Source organism: Apteryx rowi, unplaced genomic scaffold, assembly GCF_003343035.1.
Source record: "Apteryx rowi isolate R43461 unplaced genomic scaffold, aptRow1 scaffold_20, whole genome shotgun sequence".
Classification (NCBI taxonomy): Eukaryota; Metazoa; Chordata; class Aves; order Apterygiformes; family Apterygidae; genus Apteryx; species Apteryx rowi.
Genome location: NW_020448308.1, coordinates 1,967,417 through 1,988,768, shown reverse-complemented (window position 1 = coordinate 1,988,768; position 21,352 = coordinate 1,967,417). Strand labels below are relative to the sequence as shown.

The following is a 21,352-nucleotide window of genomic DNA, read 5'->3' as shown; positions in this document are numbered from 1 at the left end:
ATCAGTAGAGTGTGTTGGCTATTATGGTGTCTAAAGGCTATTTAAAAAACAAACAAATAAACAAACAATCCCCCCCCCCCCCAAATAACTAGAAGCTGCTTCCTGGGTCATTGTACCAGAGGAAGTTTTTTTTTCCTGCACTTCACCTGGTTTAAAAATATAACAACATGTTCTGCTTTGTATGCTGAACTGTTTGTGTGCAAATATATACAGTCAATCAGCTGCTGCCACAAGTTATCTGGTTGTTACTTTTTTAACTTGCCCGAAAAGAGAAGATATTTTCTCAACTACATAATGAAACAGAGATAATTTGAGTACAAAGCCAGAATTTTGCCAGAGCAAACATTCATGTCCTCCAGTAGGTGGTTCTCTTTAATATGGTTATTAGAATGTACTTCACATACTGATCATGTTCTTGTCTTAACCTAATAACATTGACCAGTAAGACATGATCTCGCAGCATTTTAAGATGAACACAGAGAAACATGTCTTTTCTCTCTTGCAGTGAAAGACTATCAGCTGATTCAGAAATGTGGACAAGAAAGCAGCGATTCCCAGACGCAGCTGAGACAGTACCTGCAGCACTTTGTTCTTATATCCAGTCACCTCTTGCAAACCAGCATGGACAGTAGCTATGCTGAGGCAGTGGAAGCAACCTGGGTCTTGTCACTTGCTCTGAAGGGACTTTACAGAACACTTAAGGTATCTTTTCCCTGACATAGAATACGAAGTTCTGGCGTTTATCTATATACTGCTTAGCGCAACAGGGACTTGAGCATCGACCGAGGCCACTGGGGACCTAGCACAAGTCATTTCTGTCGCAGCTGGCTCCCTGGCTCTCCTGTCTGTAGGGCCTGAAAGTATTACTAAGCTTTAAACAGCATTAGTGAGTCTGAACTGAAAGCTGGATCCATTTTTCTCTGCAGGGGCTGATCCCTCATGCAAGTTGGAGAAGTAATTTATACAGATAATACTTCATGCATTTAAGTTCATTTGTTCTTTTTTTTTCCCTCCTGAAGTATTTGAAGAGAGAGACTGTATTTATTTTTTTTTCCTACTGTCAGAGTAAAACAAACATCCAGTTGTTACCGTACATGTCGTTATTGATACGGCGACCCTGTTTGAGCAGGGGAGTTGGAGTAAATAAACTCCAGAGGTCCCTTCCAACCTCAAACATTCTGTGATTCTGTGATTCTCTTAAAGTACATGAAGAGATGATCTGTATTTTTTAGGGAAATAAAAGAAAAAAAATTCTACTATAGTACATCTGGGCATGAATTTCAGTTGAGGCCATGTGAGTAAGACCATTGCAAGCTTTTTGATGCATTTTTCTTTTTTTATTTATTTGGGGTTTTTGTGTGTGTGTGTGTGTGTGTCTTTGATAGACTCATGGTTTTAAAGAAATCCAAGCTGCCTTTCTTCAGTCTGGTTTACTCAAGCTTCTGGTGAAGAAATGCAGCAAAGGAACTGGCTTCAGCAAGACCTGGCTTCTCAGAGACTTGGAGGTAAGAGAACAAGCAATATTTTATAAAAAGTCAGGCTTCACAGACTGGCGTGAAAGGTTAAGGTATTGCATTTTTATTTTGTGAAGAAAGTCTCAAAAGTCTTTCTAATTAGTCTTTATAAAAGTGTTCATTTACTGCCTTTCTCTGTCCTTCATAATTGTGTAGATAGTAGTCCATAAAGGCAGGAGTTGATTTTTATTTATTCTGCTTGTATTTGAAAGGAATTTGCAAGATGAGGCATTAATCGCCTACTCAGTTTTGTTTATGAATTTTATTTAGATTGTTCTGGAAAATTCCATTCTTCAATTTTAAAAATCATACTAATTGATCTCAAAAATATTAGTTGCATTACGCAGTTACTGGAACATGCAAGTTATTACTGCAATGTAGTATGGGGAGTCCAATGTACATTTGGGCACCTTCTTTCTGAATGTTTGTTAATTGCTGGAAGATAAAATTGAATTCAATTGTTGTATTTTATGATAGGCAAGAGTTGTTGTATTAATCTGTACTTAGGACTGTAGCAAAGATGAGGGAAAGAAAAAGAAAACCCCTGGAATGCCTTTTAAGAGGAGTGCAGAAAATGGTTGTTCATGGAAATACTGCAAAATCAGATCTGGAGTATGGTATCTCGTTGCCCTCTGCATTGCAGCCAGAGAACTAGCCCTGGCTCAGAAAGGTGTCCCACCTCGCTCTCCTTTGGGCAGCATCAGATCAAACTGGTGTTCTGCCTCGAGCCCTAAAATGTCTCACTGTAGCCCTGTCTGTATTAATCCTCAGCATCAAGACTGATGCAAATTGGAAGACCAAAGAAGCGTGTAACATTATTGTTCTCCTATTGTAAGTAGTAGTGGTGTTGGCCATAGTGAAGCCAAAGGAGAAAAGCACATAAAAACGCCACTAGCTTATTGGTGACACTCACCAAGGTTCTGTCCCTGCTTAAGAATGCTGAATCCTTTGATGTACTGAAAAGGCTAAAGAATTATTTTCTCAAATTTTTACACTTACGGCTAGTTAAGTTGTCTTTGTAGTAGCCTGGAAGGTGTAAATCATTTGTGGAATGGGAAATATTTTTTGGTTTGGTTTGTTTTCTTTAGGTGGTGTTTCTTTTTAGAATAGCATGTGTTAAACTCTGTCCAAGTGTTTATAATGTTCTTGCGAAATGCTGATTGCAGATACACTAATATTTACAGCTGCTGTACCATATGCTACCTTTTTTTCTGTGTAGATTTTGTCAATAATGCTGTATTCGTCAAAGAAAGAGATCAGTTCCCTGGCTGAACGTGAGGATACCGAACTGGAAGAAAGGGAACAAGATCAAGATGTGGAGCAATCCACTGTTGGCCCCACTGATGTAGAGCAGAACAAACTTGACCCTCTGGAGGGTTTGGATGAAGCCACCAAAATATGTTTCTTGGTACTTAAACTTATTTTTCCCTCCTTGGAAGTTACTGTAAATTTACTAGTTGCATAAAATGTTTGGGAGTTTATAAGGCTGCTTTTCTTCTAAACTTACAGAATACGAAGCTACAATTTCAGTGTATTGTTATTTAAAGGAAATATTCCTCTCATCCTTGTATGAAGTTTTGAGTGCTACAGAATGATTATTAAGTTTTTTGCTAAATTACCTTTTATTCTTACTAACCCAGAGACCATGAAGTTCATTAACTCTATGCTCATATGATAGACAGAGAAATAATACCTACCTCATCTTTAAAGAAACTCAACTTTCCTCTCTTCTTGCAATGTCATCTATTTTTTTTTTCCTTCCTGCTCAGATGACACATGATGCACTGAATGCACCTCTCCATATTCTTCGAGCCATGTATGAGCTGCAAATGAAACGAACGGATTCTTTTTTCCTGGAAGTTCAAAAGAGGTATGTGAAAGACTGAGTCCAGCAGAAAGGCAGAGTAAGGTGCAGCTGGTAACTTTAAATTTCATAGGTGCCAAATAGAAATTGTTCCAAAGATTATTTGTTTTTCATGTGTGAAAAAGCAAGAAAATAAAGTCCTGCTAAGTTTTAGTTGTAGTTATGGAAACAAGTTGCCATCTTTTGAAATATGTTGCATGTTCGTTTGAATACAGTAATTTTCAAATGTCGATCTACTGTGTTTCTAAAATATCCTAACTGAGGACGAATGAACAGCTTACCTGTGGCTTCTGGTAATCAAAGCATATCTTGGAGCCGTCATGTTCTTACAGAGATGAGCAATTCTATAACATGTAAAACTGACTTGTTAGAACAGGGAGGCTGTTAACATAGTATGACAAAAACAGGTAGCGTTTAATGAATCTTTCTAAAACACAAGGTGGGAAGGCTTTCAATACAAATTTAATTTGCCTTAATTTCAAAACACATTTGTATGGGGGGGGTTTCTTGGGGTTTTTTTTGTTTCTGTTTTTTTTTTTTTTTAAAGGTTTGATGGAGATGTAATTACAACAGATGAGAGGATCCGAACACTGGCTCAGAAATGGCAACCCAGCAAGCGTTTGAGGTTGGAGGAGCAGAGTTCAAAAGCAGTAGATACAGATATGATCATCTTGCCATGTTTGGTGCGTAGGTCTCCATAAAAAGAAGCAATTTTGGAATAATGAACTTAGTCATTAGATTAACTTCAGTTTTGTTTAGTATCTTCAAATCTGAGACTTTTTAACATCTGAAATAATCTGTTGCTAATGTTTTATGTCAAAATGAATGAGCCGGTGCAACCGGAAGTGAGAAGTCTTCCTTGTAATTTCTTCCTTAAGGAAATAACAGAACTTAATTCTTAGATCAGGAGAACAAACTGTGATTGCATGCTGTAATTTCCTCTACTTATGCAAGAGAGATTCTATCTAATTACAATACATTTATGCACTAAGTTCTACTGTTTTACCGTTCTACTGTTACATTACAGTATTTTCAGGAGAACAAGGAAGCAATGAATTTGTCTTGCAAAGTAGACACAGTACTTGCAGCGAAAGAGGAGGAACTGGGGCTGAGGTTTTGCATTCAGTGGCATGGCTGCACGACTTTTTGCCTTTCCTTTGGGTGTTTATTCCTGGCTGTGGGGTGTCACCAGCACAGTTGTTTCATTTGCACAGCAAGCTGGACCAAGGGCTTCCTGAAGTAATTACAAGTAGTTAGAAGACAAAATTTCACATATTACAACAGCTCCTACAGAGATTGTTGAGTCTCCGCCCTTGGAAATACTCCAAACTTGACTGGACTAGGCCTTGAGGAACCTGATGTTATTTTTAAGTTGCCTTGACTCTGAGTGGGGATTTGGACCAAATGACCTCCAAAGGTCCGTCCCAGTCTACCTCATTCTGTGATTCTATTCTAGGGTCACGAACAGCATGGCACGGTTTTGCTTTACCTCTGTAGTTTAGCTTAAAATAACACTTGAGGTTAGAATCAATTCTAACTGCTGTTTCTGTTTATACATGGAATCAGTGTTTATACCAACAGACTTAACTATGCATTGATACATTCAGTCTTCTTTGAGGAATTCTGTCCCTGTATGTGCATGAAAGATCACAGCTTGGGCTTTTTGGTGCATCTGATTATCTGTATATAAAAGACAAATTAACTTGTAAACTCAGCTTGCAATCTGATGGACTGGTCAGATGTCTAAACATAGGGAAGTAAGTTGTTGAAAAACCGTTCTCAAATGTGCATCTCTGTTTGTTTGTTTGTTTGTTTGTTTTTTGGCAGTCCAAGCCTGTGCTCTGTGATAAAGCGACAGAAGAAACCAATCCAGTTGCCCAGAAACTGATAACCAACACAGAGAGCGATCTACAGCTTAGTTATGCCAAGCAGCGTCGCACTAAGAGTTCAATACTCTTGCACAAAGAGCTGGATTCTAGAAGCAAAAAGGCTGTGAGGGACTACCTGTATCGTGTGAATGAAGCAACTGCTGTTCTTTACGCCAGGCATGTGCTGGCGTCGTTGTTAGCTGAGTGGCCGGATGATGTGGCAATAAATGAGGAAATCCTCGATCTCAGTGGCCCAGCCCATATGACATACATACTCGACATGCTTATGCAGCTAGAGGAAAAGCAGCTATGGGAAAAAGTAAGTGGACGGCACTTACATATGTGAACAAATCCTGTGCCTACGTGCCACGAGCCTCTGGCTTACAAAAATACTTGCAGTTCTTTTTTTAAGCTAAATTGAAATTACAAAATTTAAATTAGTTCTGAAAAAGCAGTTAGAATCTGTCAGTGTCTTCATATACCGGTTTTGTTAACAGAAAATGAAAAAACTAGCTCCTTACAGACAACTAAGAGTTATGAAAGAGTTACACTTTGGTGGGGGGAAGGAGACTGTGCAGAGAAATTGATAGAATAGGCAGTCCATTTTGAAAGCTGCTTTTTGTTAATCTCAATGTGTATATTGTAAATACCTGCTACTCGATTGATGAGATCTGAGCTGACCATTACTGTGGTGGAAGTGATCTTGGAATTATAATAGACTGTTACATGAAAATGTCAACTCAATGCTTCACAGCAGTCAAAACAAATCAAGTGCTAGGAATCTTCAAGGAAGGAATTAAAAATAAACCAGAAGGTATGAGTATGCCGCAGTATAAACCCACAGTGTGCTCTCGTCTGGACTGCAGCATGCAGCCTGACTCCCTCATCTCATATAAAAGATACAGTGCAGCTGGAAGGGGTCTGCAGAAGAGTGACAGTGATGGTTATGTCTGTGGAATAACTTCCGTATGAGGAACCGACTGGTTTTCATGATCCTGGATCTTTGCCCGGTGCGGGAGTGGGAGAGGGAGGGAGTAATAAAGAAGTCTGTCCCTCCTCCTCTGTAGTTTTAAAACCATGATCTGCATGGATAAGGCAGACAGCCAACATTATTCACTGGCCCTCCCTGTGAGAAAACAAGGGAATGTCAAATTAAGGTAGTAAGTGACAAATCCAAAACAAACCAAAACAGCTGGTTCTTGACACACAGTATCATTAAAATTGTTGCCACAGGGTGTTTATATAGGTTCAAAAAATGGCAGGATGAACTGATGAAACAAAAATCTGTTAAGCATGTTAAATACAACAGTGTAGCCTTTGACTTAGGTGATTTTCCAAGTGTCTGGAGGCAAAGAAAGCATTCAGGGACCTATGCTACATGCTTTGTGTGTTTTTTACACTTCTTTTCCCCAAGAAGTCCTCTTCTGGCTGTTTTAGAGATGGGGTATTAGGCTGGATGGAGCCTTTGGTCTGAGCTAGTGTAGCTAGTCTTACAGTTTGCAGAAGGTGTTAGAAAATTGCAGGTGAAATGATGCAATAGGTTGCTATAACTACCTGTAAAGGGCCTTGAGCAACAGGACTCTAGATTAAGGGCTTTTGTGCCCTTCTGAAAAACAAGAAAAAGGCTCTTGTCTACCAAGAGAGCTAAGGTTGTTCTGAAATTATCATTTAGTGTGTCCTGGTAGACTGAATGGCATTTATTTGTATTTTTAATGACACAGCACTTGTATCTAGCTCTCTTAAACACTGCAGCCATTTAACTGATATGTGATCACTCCTTTTTATACAGGGACTTGTACAGTTTGAACGCTGAAACGTATGACACATTCTCTTCAAGTCAAAACCCTTAGATAGAGAAGGTTAAGATGTCTGTTTAGTATGCTAACAAAGTTCTTCTGATTAAAATTACATTCCTTGTTTACAGCTTCAGTTTCCTGTGAATTACTTTATGGATTAGCCTTTAGTCTAGCATCTGTGGAAAGAGATGTAGCTAATAACTCTCACATTTGTTTTTTTAATCACTTAAAGACTGAAAGGTCTGAAACGGAGGACTGAATAAAATCCTCTGGGAGATAACACTTGCAAACACCATTTGTGAATTTGTCTTGTTGCTTCACAGTAGCTTGATTTCTCTCTTCTGAAATATGTGGCTAGAAATGGGTCTTATATTGGTCATCAGCATATAAATTTGCAAATGCTGTTTTGACAGAAAATTCTATTTACGCAATGTGTTGCTTCTCCCCAGATTCTGCAGAAAGTACTGCATGGATGCAATGAGAGCATGCTAGGAACCATGGCGCTGACAGCTTGCCAGTTCATGGAGGAACCTGGAATGGCAGTCCAGATGCGTGAATCTAAACATCCTTATAATAACAACACTAATTTTGAGGTGAGTTATGCATATATCAGTGCAGTGGAAAATGGAGGAAGAAGATAGTGAAGACTATTTGGAAAATATCAGGGTGACTGGAGCACAAGTCTCACAGTTATTCCTGTATCTAATCCCTGGGACTTCAGTGCTTGAAGCGCCTGTCAAATATCCCGTTCTGTCTTGCTTTTGAGAAGGGTGTTGCCAGATGACTGAGGTCTTGCCCTGTAGAGAGATATATTCAGTAAGGCACTCTAGTGCTCTCCTAATTCAATCATATGATAAGTCTGCAACATAAAAGGGTTTATTATGCATGTGTTTAAAGCTGATCATAAACTTAAATGGTTTCAGGGCCTTAATGAGCAAAAATGTCTACACTTTCCTCAAGGAATCTATTTCAGTTGGCCTCTTACTTTCTCACAGTGTTAGAGGAAAACCAGCAGTGGAGTCCTTTTTGTGTATTTCTCATTTTAAACTAACTTCTCCTGACACAAGCAATTTCTTTTCTTGATATTGGTTGAAAGCATTTTTCTAAGTATGAGCATGCAAATCAAGTGTGGAAAGCAGTTGCTGCCTCTGGCTATATATTCAAGATATTCTGAAACGGTGTCATCTCTCCCCAGTCCCATGGTAGGCAGAGAGATTAAAGATCTCAGAAGGGAGTAGCAAATGGGACAAAAAAGAATGACTCAAGGTCCACTGGTCTCCAGATTTTATGGCATTCTTGGGATTTTTAAGTTCTCTGCAACTTTGACTCTTCCATTTTTTATTTTTTAAGTGCATGTGAACCTTTAAGGTCTGCCCTTAAGATCAATATCAGGAATGATTACCATTTTCTAAAAAAGCAAAGCACTGCTAAAAATTCATTTTTGCACTCTTAATATCTAATACATACAATAGACCATACTTTGCATTTGTTAAATCAGTTCCCGATAAGACTAACAAACTTTTTCTCCATGGAAATGCTGTAATATTTGTCATACCTCGCTTATTTGTATGGTGAAAGTTAAGTAGCTGCTTGGCAGTACAGTATGACAGTATACACAGCTCTTTTGGTTATTTCTCAGGATAAAGTTCACATTCCTGGTGCTATCTACCTCTCAATCAAATTTGACTCTCAGTGTAATACGGAAGAAGGCTGTGATGAGTTACTCATGTCCAGCAGCAGTGACTTCCAGCAGGATCGGCACAGCTTCAGCGGGTCTCCGCAGAAATGGACCGATTTTGAGCTTCCAGGTGAATATACGACGTTTTAAAGTGTAAACGTATAGGGAATCGCTGGTATCTGGGACTCTTGAGAGAAACTGCCGAAAGGTGACGGTTAAATAGTGATGTTTATGAGACTCGTGGAAAAACTCCTTGTCTTGTCTTAATCTGTTTGCTCTGACAGACTCCTCCGCTTTTTGTCCCTTGCAAGTGGGCTTATCTGCTGTTCTGGTACTTGACGTATCTCATATTGTTTTACTTCTGACCTTTTCTTCCCCACCTCAGTTGAAGCAGGCACTTAGCTACCGGAAACAAATTTTGATCTTGAGTCTCTTCCAGCACAGTCTTAACTCTGCAGGATATTCACTTACATTGTTTGTGTCTTGTCTTACTTTCCACAGGAAGCACATTTGTTTAAAAAGATAGGCTTATATCTTGTCTCTGTACTTTACCAGCACTCGGAGCAAATTAAGAAGAGCGTGCCAGTGCCTTGCCTCCAGTCGTTGCCACTGAGCATAGCTGAAAAAATTAGGGTCAGTCCGCTGGCAACTCTAGGCTGGTGTCTTCAAGCACATTTTTGATAACACAAATGCCAGTGATTTGAAGGACTTCATGGAGAAAGCGCCTCAGGTCTCCTGCTTCTCATGCAAAGTTGTTTTAACCCACTGAGCTCTGTGACACTGCAGAAAACCTTTGACTTTGCATACTGGCAATGGCCATAAATAGGCTTGGGAACATCTGAGCAAAGCAGTTTGGGTTAGAAGGTGCTAGTTAGAAATCAAAGTATGTTTTACAGAATGACTGTTTCTTACAGAATTCTTGCTTTCCTCCCATTCCTCCCAAATAACTGCAGAGTTTTGCCAAGAAACCTGAATTTTCGGGCCCGTTGGTTTGGAGCAGCCATGGGCTAGAGACCCTGTAAAACTGCAGTTCCAGCCAAAGCTCTGGATTAAGGTGCTGGATTTCACTGAAGCAGACCTTAGCTGAAACTAGGCATTTGGAGGCTTCTGGGCTTTTCATCTGATGGCAGGCCTTTTCCCGGACTGTCCTTGCTCCTTGAGAGTAGGGAGAGCAGTGGCTCCATTTTATGTGGGAAATGGGAAACTGAACTGAACAGTTTTTGTTTTGGTCTTATTTTTAGTTTTCTTTATCATAAACAAACGTTTTCAGAATTTTCCTGCCACTTGAAACTTGGAAAATTCTGCTTGACAGTGAAGGCTAGCATGCTTTTCCCGGTGTGATGGGATTTTTCATGGAACAGAAGGAAATCCTAAGTTTTAACCAGTTCTAATATTACACCCCAAAATAGATATTTTTTGTTTAGCATTACGGCTAACTACCGTGACTTCAACCACAAGAACTTCTTGAGCGCTCCACTGCCTTATTGTAAAATGGTCAAACACTTCGATAGTTCTTCCAGCTTTAAGTGGCTAAGTTAAATAACTTTGTTCCTTAGGGTAGAAATCTGCAATTTAATTTTCTGACATTATAAGAACAGTGCAACTCTGCTTTAGCGAATTTTTACCTTCTGTTTAATGGAGTATAAATTTTGCTGTCTATGTAGAGGTTCTTTTCTCATAAATTATAATTGATCCATAATACAATTGGAAAAGTGAAGTTGAATTGTGTACAGTATAGAGTTTCTTTAACTCCCCCTTGTTCTATATAATTGACTCGAAATGTAAGCGGCATTATTCTCTGCAAAAAATTTTATATAATGGAAGACATGCTGCATTTTGCATCAGTTCCTCATTTGTCATAATGTTCTGTGCATTTTGTAATTACCGAAAAAATAAAGGAAGGCCTCTCTTGAGTGAGGAAATCTAGCAGTAATTAATTTTAATAACAGACTTTGAATTCTATTTCTGTCAGAAAAAACAACTCGGAAAGTACTAATGCGGACTTTCTCCCTGCCCCTGTACACAGGTGATACACTCTATTACCGATTCACTTCTGATATGAGTAACACTGAGTGGGGTTATAAGTTTACAGTGACGGCAGGTCATCTCGGAAGGTTTCAGACTGGTAAGCACTGTTCCTAATGTAGCTGAAAGGACTTTTTGAGGTTATTTTGCTGGAGTTTTGACAGACTTGTGAATGTCACTTTTTTCTTTTTCTTTTTGACTGAGATATGCTTTCTTTGGTATTCTGGAAAGATGTGATTCATTTTCATTCAAGTTGGGTTTTGACTGATGTCTCTTATTTGCTGTGACTTTATGCTAATACCAAACCTTTACAGAGATTTGGAGATAACAATTATAGTAAGGTTATTTGCGTTCAAAGACTCATTATGTGACACTCCAAGATTGCCGTAATTGGAAATGGAAATCATTTTAATTGTGTTTTTAAAAGTAGTTATCCACTAGAATAGCCTGTTTCTGGAGGTAATTTGTAGATGCAGCATGAATGAATTTGTTAGCTTATTTTAAAGTTTAAGCATGTTTACTGGAAGTGAGGCTGGTGGATGATTTGCCATCAGTAAAAGCCTGCCACTTATCACCTAATAACGAGAGCCTGCTTTTGGTTCTCCTTATTTGGGCAAAACTTTAATTTCAAAAAAGGAATATTGCTAATTTTTGTCTAAATTTTGCCCCAGAAAAGACTGAGGATGTCAGGATTTAGTCTAGAATTATCTCGGCTTTTTGTTCCGTATTCTTATTTTTGCTTGCCGGAGCAATGCTTAGTATATGGGGAAGAGGGTATATGGGTGCATGAGCAGAATGGTTCCCTACAAAAGTAACAGCTGACTGAATTCATTTCCAGGATTTGAAATTCTCAAGCAGATGCTGTCTGAGGAAAGGGTAGTTCCTCACCTCCCGCTGGCCAAAATTTGGGAATGGCAGGTGGGGGTAGCATGCCGTCAGACTGGTCACCAGCGTTTGAAGGCTATCCACTTGCTCTTGAAGATAGTGCAATGCAGCGCCCAGAGGTAAATGCACTGTTCTACCTTGTACCCTTAAGAGGCAAAGGGCAAGGAAAGATGGTGACTAATTTAATATTATTATGCTAAAACCAGAGAACCATGATTTAAAGTAGGTGTTCTTAATTTGCCTTTCAGATTTTATTCACAGTGTCTTGAGAGCAGAAATTTGTTATAAAGTTGTTTTTGTTTTCAAAAACATTTTCTCTTCTTTCTTGGCTTTTAAAAAGATTCTACAAACTCAAACAATTATTATCAAGAAAAAAAATCACCCCAAAACAGGGCAAGAAGTAGATTCCAATTAATTTGCTAGAAATTGATTCTATTTGTTTTAGTCATCCTTCAGAATCAAAGTGAGGATGCAGTAATAAACTGATGAAATGACGATCTGATTCCATATAAAGTAGATAACTTTTTTATTATCATTTTTATTTGTACCATTTCAAAGCCCATAATTGAATTTCAGAAGGGATATGTATGCTAATACTTGAGTATGCATGACATGGGTATTTCTTCTGAAGATACATGTTGGAAAGTACTGAGTTTTTATAGCATCTTGTAAAAAGTGTATACTTGCATTAACTCTTTAGAACAAGACAACAGTGATAGAATGCTGACACTTATTTCAGTTATGTCCTTTTAATTCAGAACAAACAAAATCCCGAATACGACAGCATTCTATCAGCTTCCTTTGATCAACAGAACTCAAAAAACGTGTTCACAAACAGTAGTAAAAACTATTACATAGAAACATTGCTTGACCCGTGGTAAATTTTAGATATGCCAAGTCTGAAACTGATTTTGCTGTAACCACTGATTTATATATCAATATTTTATTTATATATTTATATATAATATTTCCAAGTTCCCTTCATTTTTTTTTTCATCATAAAACATTTGCTTTATCCTGTGGACAACAAATTTAATTGCTAAAACATCAAGTCTCCATTGTGCCTACAATATTTCATATTTTTCTTGTGTTAATCTGGTAATAGATTCTGAAATCGAGTTCCCCTCTGTGATGGTGCTTGCTTAGCTATATTTGTCATCCTGTCTGTATGATAAGTGATGTTTGGATTAGCTTGCTTTAACTCAGGACTAGAAGGGAGGCAGACTTCGAATTATTTGCAAAGCTATATATCAATTTTTGTCTGTCTGCCCTACTCAAGGGCGTCAGCCACCCTATGTTATAGCTGAGCACTGTAAAATTTCAAGCAGTGGAGCCAGAGCATTTAGCAAAGTGATGTATGTAGTTATTTTAAACTCCTCAATTCAGCAGGCCATTCAGTTTAGAAAAGTAATTTAGACATGTTCATAGATACAGGCTTTTGTCCAAAGTCCTTAATGTCTGTGAGCTTCACTGATGAAGAATAAAATTAGTTACATGCTGAAATACTTGGTTGAATTTTAGTGTTAAAAAGCTTTTTTTGTTTCTTATTTCATCTGTACATCTAACTGTCAAAATTATATGTTTTTGCTCTCAATTTATTTGGTTTGCTTTTTTCCTCCCCAAAACAGGCGTAAGAACATGGTTACTCACTGTTTTCATTTAAATGACCGTTTTTTCAGGGACTGTGACCTCACCTTGTTGAAGCCACTGTGGCAGCTTTTCACCCACATGGAAAACAACTTGTGTCATGATGTGACCAAGCCTGGTATTCTCCTTCCTCTTCATCGTGCACTTGCAGAACTCTTCTTTGTTACAGAAAACAGAGTTACGGTAAGCAACTGTTGTATTTGTATCCCTCCTCTCTCTGGTGTTGGGAATGTTGCCTAGTTCAATGTCAAAGTGAATGCAGTTTTTCTTTATCTTGGCACAATTAACAGCTTTCTCTTGTGGAGACCAGTAGCAAATTCTGATAGAGGGACATACGGTGTCCATATCCATCATGGGACTTTAAGTAATAGTCATGACTCTTCCTCGTTTAATTAAGACAATAGACCCTAAAGCCACTCTTTATTCTGAAAGGAATGTTGATTTAATAATTAGCTGAAAGCTATTTACCTGTGGTTCTCTTTGAGCTGATTTTGAATGTTATATATGAAACAGCTTGTAGTGAACTGACACCTGCGATCCCGAGCTATTCTCCATCTAGGAGTCTAGCATGTGGTTCTCATGCCTTTGGTTCTTATGGGCTGCTACAGTGATCAGCGTTTTAATGTTAATTCATAGGATGGTATCTTTGGTAGAAACTCTGGTTTTCATTGAATGCTTTCTGGCTGCAGGAGCTTGGATCTCTACAGGAGTATTTGCTTGCCTTAAATACTGAAGATCATCTTCATCGCTGCACAGCACAGGTAATAAGAAAAATACACAGCCCCAGAGGTGTGTGTTCTGTAATACTTTTCTGGCAGACAGAAATAACCAGTGACTTCTGATTGCCTAGTGGAGTTTACAAGATAGATGTGAATATACTTGGGCTTTATGATACCATGACAGGCTTCTGAAATTTTTCTGTGAATGAGCTACACACAAGTGCTCTTCTCCTTTAATAGTGAGATGATGTGCCACAAACTGGCTGTTGGGAAACAACACCAACACAGTAGGTTTAACCAGGTGTATCTGTTTTAACTTGATTTTAACCTCTCAATTGCTGGCACATGGTGTTGGGGGAGGGAAGGTCGCTCAGCAACTGAAAACATAGTTGCCTTGCTGAAGCTGCCTGGATGTATGACAATTACTGCACTATCAGAAGATAACCGGGTAGAAACAGGCTGGTTATTTATCTGTTTCTGTTTAAATTCATGCAGTGATTTCTTTACGAGTTTGGAGTGGGGAGAAACTTTGACATGACTTTTTCTCTTTCTCTCTTCTAGGCCCTGAAAAACATTGCTGCTATCAGCCTTGCCATTAACTATCCAAACAAATCAACAAGTTTCTGGAATGTTTAATACTGGCTCAGGCCGGAGTGCATGGGATAGAGTAGTTTGTCCATAGGAACCTTGGAACAAACATCTTAACTCCGTTCAGGAAAAGTTCCTTCAGCTTCAGTGTATGAGCACTCTGCAGCCTTCCTTCCTTCCACCTTGATGTAGAATTTGTAAAAGTAAAAGCGCACTTCAATGAAAAAGCACATCTTGAAGTAACTCACGCGTCGCCTACAGTTATGTATGCACATATTGTAGCATGTTAGAGTAAACAGAACAATATTTTTTTTATTCAAAGGAAGTAAATGAAAGAAGGTATCTGAAGTATGAGAATGGAAAGCCCCATGCTGGTATCATCTGCTCCTAAGGAAACTTGATTGATGGAACATGAAAGCTTTGAAAGTCTTGCTGAACTTAGGGTGATGCCGTCAGCAGAATCCATATGGCATTGGAAGTGAAATAGGCAAGCCAGAGTCTGGTAGGCTGATGCAGAAATGGTCCACACTTGAATCCTATCATGTTTCCTTTTGCTTTGAAGGCATGGAGAAGCCATGGAAAAGAACTTAAACTGCTTATTACTAAACTACAGGTTGTGAAACAAATTCTGGGTGATTCACAGTTAAAGGATTCCAGTTTCAGAGCATCCTCGTACAAGAGGTTAATGTTTCTACCGTTCTTTGATTGGATCACCTGCTTTTACCTTAATTTATCTTCAGTGTATTATTCTAAATAGTACATTATTCTAGTACAGAAAGAGCAATGGCTAGTCTCCGTTCACAAAGCAGTGGTGATATGAAGAACTGAGGAACTTACATGTTTCTCAAAGATCACATCTTCACAAGAAATTATTCATGATTATTCAAAAAAAAAATTTTTTTTTTTTTTTAATTCTTTGGCACTGGTGGCTTAGGAGGTCCTTCCTGGGAATGTTGGAAACCCTGACTCTCAGCAGTTAGGGTGGAGTTTAATGATTAATCCAGTCTATCTTATAGAGCAATAACTGCATTACTCTTAACGAACATGGAATGAATTGCAGACCTTCTATGTTGAAATAAATTGGCTTTCTTCCTGTTCAACTATGCTGTTTATTCCCTTTCCAAAGAGTTAAAAAGAACATAGAAGGATTTGGGCTGGGGGGGGAGTGTTTTGTATACTGTTATGCAGTATGTATAACTGGTCTTGTCGTGTATGAATTCGGAGAACTACTTTTATGCTTAATTATTTTCTTTTCCCCTTCCGTTGCCTCAACATAGGAATGAAAAAATGCAACCAAAAACTTCCGGAGTGGAGTGTTGATAACTGAATGCAAATGATGTAAAGGCAGTGGCTGTGTTAGAAGGGAATATGTTTATTGGCCTTGCTTGTCCAAAAGGCGAGTGGTGCCTAAATAACATTGTGCCGCATGTGTAGGAGCACTGCTTTGGGGAATGACCTCTGAAGTGACGGTCTTTCCATCAGCTGGGGCTGGAAATACTTTAAGGGTGATGCAATCTCCCTCTGAGAGGGAAACATGCAGTATGCGTTAGTGCAGTATGCATCGCCTTTTTCGGATGGCCCCTAGTGCTGTGACTTTTCTGTTCTGCCAGGTGAGTGTACAGCGAATGCTTCTTCAGGGGATGCAGTTAAATGAGAATATGATTATTCTGTCTGAAAAACTTAGAACTGAAGACCAAGCAGAACTAGGCTGAAACCATTGCCGTCAGAAACGGAGTAACCCTCTTAGCAAATGAGAACGCCAGAATTCAGGAAAAATGTGCTATTTATCTAAGACTGAGAGGAGGCAGAGAAATACTGCTCTGAAAACCCTCCTCCAGTGTACTGTAATTGAAGGTTGAAGTCCTCCTCCCTTCCAGAATGAGATCATGATGGGAAGGGAATTATCAGAGTTGTGGCATGTCTTTTAACCCACGGATCATTTTGTTCCCACCTCTGAGTAATGTGTTTCAGTTTGCAGCATCACTGCAAGGGTGTCTGAGATCCCCGAGAAACCAGCTATTTCACACTTTCTAATAGTGTGAACAGCTTCTGAGAACGGAGAGCTGCTACACCAAAAGGAGACATTCTTATGTCCACTTTAGGGAGTTGTATCGGTGGGACAGGTGAACATTTTGAAGTTGCTCTTCTTGAGCAGTAGGACTTTCTCTTCACTGCCTCAGCGTGAGTCCATGGCGAAGCAGTCAGGGACCTGCAACGGGCTGATTGCGAAGGCACGTAGCATGCTGCTGAGATCTGCCTGTGTTTTAGTCGCAGAAGGCTTTTTTCTTTTTTCACATCAGGGATGAAGACTGTAAATAAACCATTCATAGAACTTATCGTGGCTCTGTCATACTCACATTCTTTCTGTTGGACTGTCCCTTTGCTTTCCGTATGAAGAAATACGAGGCTGCAGGGATGACACAGGAGTGGCCAGTGTCCCTTCCTAGACGTACCACTTACTAACTTACCAGCAGTGACTGACCTTGCGAGTCGGTCGTCTTGCCCTGAAGGGACTGTCTAGGAACATTGTCCACTACATATTATTTCTACCCACTAGATGGAACTGAAGGACTGTGACCTGAGTTGACACTGAATCTGTTGCTGCCTTACAACTCAATCGATCGTTGTGGGTTTTTAGGAGACAAGGAACACTGATTTTTTTTTTTCCTGATTATTTTAAAGAAAGGGGAAGAGAATACCAATAATAAATATTCATGCTCAGTCGCATTTTGAATATCCTGCAGCAGTTCCAAGTGGATGCAGATGATACTGTCGAATAGTATAAAACTGTCTGGAAAACAGGTATGCTGAAAAAAAATGTGCCTAATATAAAAAATAGTTGTTTCCCGCCTGAATCACCTATGATGTGTTTAAGACAAACCATATTGTTCCTAATGATACATTTGACTTGCTTTCATTAAACACTTAAAAGAAAAAAAAGTTTTATAATTTCTTTTCTTACGGGTTTACTACTTTGCAATTTTTATCAGTTGTTTAAAATATATTAAACCTTTAGATTTATTCCAGTTCAGTTCAACATGTAAAAAGAAAGCTAAAGATGTGGGTAAAATATGCAAATGAAGAGAAATATATTGTAAAAATTCTATAAAAAGAAAAAAGTACAACAAAGTGTCTGCTCTTGTTTGTTTTTCTCCTCTCCTCACTGAATGTTAAATGCTTGAATTTGCAGTGAGATTCAAGAGTTTTCTTAGGAACCTGCTTGTCCTCATATAGTTTGTATCTGGTACTGTGTCACACTGTGCAGGATGCCACTGGAGGCTTCTTCTAAATTCCTGTCCTGCTCTTCAGATCCTAGTACTTACTGCAGAGACCCATTGGTTTCGTTGCTTGTGTGGGCTCACTTGCAGCCCTGAAACCCAGACGTGGCGCCCAGGATGTTGGCTTATGCTTGCAAAGCTGAGATTTGTCTTAATATCTCCCAATTTCAAATAGAAGTGGTTATCAGCAAAGGTGATTGTACTCAGCTAGGCCAATGGACTTGATTTGAAAGCTTGTTTTCATTAGTTTTGGCTTGAGGAAAGGGCTGTGCAGGGAAGGGTGAGCGAGGAAGATGACATCTTCCTACTGTTGCTCCGAGCTGTGGGTTGTTTCTGCTGGCTCCACATGCAAAGAGAATGGCTTTGATGGGTAATTTCAGTAAATACAAATAAATAGCGTGAATTCTGAATTTGTGGGAGGGTGGGAACCATTTCCTTAGAGGGCCAGGTTTGAGGTTTCAGCTGGTGTAAACAAGCTTATAAATCTAACAAATTCAGTTTAATTTGAATTTAGTATGATTCCAGCCATTGGAATGTAATAGAGGTCACAACCGTAACATTTGGGAACTGTTGTTCTTCAGATTAAATGAGTCAAGACTGTCTTTCTTCCAAGAGATCAAAATTAGGCTGTGAACTGACTTGTAAGTAGGTGATTTGCTTATCTACTTCTAAGAAGAGCCTACGATATGTTCAAAGCAGAACTGAACGAAACGCCCCAAGTTGTCCAGGCACATCTGCCTGCGTGCTAGAAAATAAAAGTTGAAGAGAGCTTTCATTTCACGTTTAGCCAGAGGTGAAATACAGGATTTGATGCCGGGGTAGATCTTGAGTCCACTGAAATAAGTGAGATTTGTTTCTGTTGAAATGAAATAGGTCCAGAATTGCTTCCAAAATGTTGGTTTTGCAGGGTAATGGCAGTACTTTCTCAGTATCGTGAGGTTTAATATGTATTTTCATGGGAATCCTGCCTCACTTTCCACTTAGTCAATAAACATATGAAGAAAATAAAAACCTATTGCCAGTGTACATTGTATATGGTAATGCTGGGTGCCTTAGACCTTACACTTTTAAGAGACTGGGTCCTTTTTATACTGGTATCCTGGTATAAAATCAGACTTGTTGGAGTAGAATGAAGGCCAGTAATCCAATTCTGCATTTTCTTTCCCCTTTCTAATGATGAATGTTGTTTCTCGCAAGCAGAGCTGTGCTGTGCTGCCTGCTCAGAAGCGAGTGGTGCCACGTATCTGCCGAGGAAGCCGCTGTCACGAGCGTAATATCCCACGGTCAGGGGACAAACAACAGCTGCAGTCTGGGAGCCCATAAACACTGTAACTTGGTCCTTAGGTAAAGCTACAAAAAGGTAGGAAAACAAATCAGTATATGGAAAGAGGATGCTTTCCAGCAGTCCTCAAGTCACTCAGCAGGAGGTCAGGTTTCGACAACAGGGACAAAAAAATGCACATTGGTACGTGAAGCTTTGGAGGCCGCGAATGAACAGGAGCTGGGCTTAGCTTGGTAGCTGGAAACAGAAATTTGACCTGCCTCTGAATTTAAAGCAAAGAAGCAATTTCTGATTCAAGCAAATTAGAGAAATCTGCTGTGAATAAGGAAGGAATTAAATAAGAGGCGAAGGAAATGAGATTAATGCTCATTTTTTCCATGGCGGTCAGGTCAATTTAATCAGGTCTATTTTGCAGTAATCTCTCCTAATTTTACCTAAGAAAGCACAAATAATAAAAAGCTGCTACCGAACTCAAACCCAGGCTGCAATATTGCAGTGGCACTCACAAGTGCGTATGCAATCTAAGGAGGAACAAAAAACCCCCAAAACTCAACCCTTCCAACCAGAATCATCAACATGCATTCCTGATGAATATATGGAAGTCTCATGGAGTTTTGTAATTGTCCGTAGCATTTAGAGATTAGTCCTTTTTATACTCGGGAGCTGAGAAGCGTGCTTGGAATTAGGGAACAAACGAAGTAGAAAATGGGTAGCCTCCAATAAGGCCAGGCTGCACGATTCGCCAGGATGTGGGATTCCCCAGGAAGCGTTGCAAGAGTCCTTGAGGTCGGAAGGCACTTCCTTGCCGTCGCTGATACGGGGCAGGCGATGTCCTGTAGCTCTTCCTAGGCACAGGCAGCAAGAACTCTTCCTTATTTAACCATGGCACTATAGACTGGGCGTGCAGCCTTCAAACAGTTGTGTTCATTTAAGCAGCTTTTTTCTGGGGTCAGGGGCCGTCTTGGAGACGGAGTTTCTCTACCTCTGAGCCATGTAGTTTATTGGGGAGTTTCTCCTGCTAATGCTTTTCGGACAATTTTTATGTATCTTTTTTTATCTGATCTCTTGCTTCCATTCCCCATTTTACTATCTGACCACACATAAATGTTTCAGCTTTTTTTTTAAAGTGCAAGTAAGAAATATTTAAACTTGCATCTCTTGGAAAAAGCCAAATTTAAGAAAACTAAAGAAATGTAAATTTAAGGTTACTGTAAATGTTTGTCAGTGGTACCTTCTCTTGTGAGCTTAATTTCAACGTGCTTTGTTGGCATCTCTCAGAGCCTGAATTTATATGGTGGAACCACATAAAAATGATGTCGCAGCTCAGCAAACGGACTTATTCTAAGCAGTTTTGGTATCTGCATGTGCGTGTGGGTGAGGGCTAGACAAGGTGCTCCATTTCATCCGAGTGGTCAGGCTGGACATGCCCTCTCCTCTATTCACAACGCTGCGCTGGTGGTATTCCCATCCCCGCCGGCAAAAGGCTGGGTTTTAGCTACAACAGGCTAATGCTAAGACTGAGCTTAACCGTGGTGGACGTATTCTCTCTTCTGATGGCTCTGGGCAGTGACGATGGCAATATGTTGTCTTAACAGTTGTATTGCACTTCTGTAACGTGCTTTAATGTGCTTCTGTGCCTTGCTGCAAGTTTTGTAGTTCCTTAGCCTGGCAAAGACGAGACACGTGGCATTTCCCTAAGGACAAAGGGAGAGAGCCGGCACTAAAACAAGCTTTCTGCTGGCTACAGAAGATAGGCCATTTCTGCCCTTGGACGTTGTTTGCTCCTCCAGGAGGTGTTCTGAAGGTGTGGTGTTTAGTACAGACTGTCTTACTACTTCGGGTCTATTTGACATGCAAAACTCTGTTATTTCTTCGTAACAAGACTTATTGCCGTTATCTTTAATGCTCTTCTGGGTACTTGGGCTGGGAGCTCGGCTTTCATCTCACCGCCTTTCAGTGGCCATTGGACCTGTAGCTTTTTGCCTCCTAGGCAATCTTAGCTGTAGCTTGCTGCTGCTGTAGAAAACTTCTGGATTGCTGCAGCAGTAAAAGACCTTATGGGCCTCCGATGGAGCTGCTGCTGCTCTCCCGCCGAGCAGCATTTCTCTTGCATCACGAATGCAGACAGATGTGAAACAAATGCAAAAAGAAGAAAAGGGGCAAAGTGGTGCGTAGTGCAGTTTAATGCTTTGGGTAAATGCCGTGTTG

General features: G+C 39.6%; 1 protein-coding gene across 5 annotated transcripts in view; it reads left to right on the top strand.

Annotated features, from left to right (window-relative positions):
- Nucleotides 1-17,275, top strand: part of ZZEF1 (zinc finger ZZ-type and EF-hand domain containing 1) — a 61,698-nt gene extending 44,423 nt beyond the window's left edge. For 3 of the 5 annotated variants that reach the window (XM_026063677.1, XM_026063678.1, XM_026063676.1), the window contains exons 43-55: nt 506-702; nt 1,386-1,505; nt 2,734-2,922; nt 3,284-3,384; nt 3,926-4,061; nt 5,206-5,565; nt 7,492-7,635; nt 8,682-8,850; nt 10,747-10,845; nt 11,584-11,749; nt 13,310-13,460; nt 13,967-14,038; nt 14,558-17,275. In XM_026063677.1, coding sequence (XP_025919462.1) covers nt 506-702; nt 1,386-1,505; nt 2,734-2,922; nt 3,284-3,384; nt 3,926-4,061; nt 5,206-5,565; nt 7,492-7,635; nt 8,682-8,850; nt 10,747-10,845; nt 11,584-11,749; nt 13,310-13,460; nt 13,967-14,038; nt 14,558-14,632 — 1,979 coding nt within the window. In that variant the 3' untranslated portion in view covers nt 14,633-17,275. Of the gene's footprint in view, nt 1-505; nt 703-1,385; nt 1,506-2,733; nt 2,923-3,283; nt 3,385-3,925; nt 4,062-4,405; nt 4,800-5,205; nt 5,566-7,491; nt 7,636-8,661; nt 8,851-10,746; nt 10,846-11,583; nt 11,750-13,309; nt 13,461-13,966; nt 14,039-14,557 lie in introns of those variants that run through there. The other 2 variants (XR_003253155.1, XM_026063679.1) reach the window with 2 other exon arrangements.
- The last annotated feature ends 4,077 nt before the right edge of the window (nt 17,276-21,352 follow it).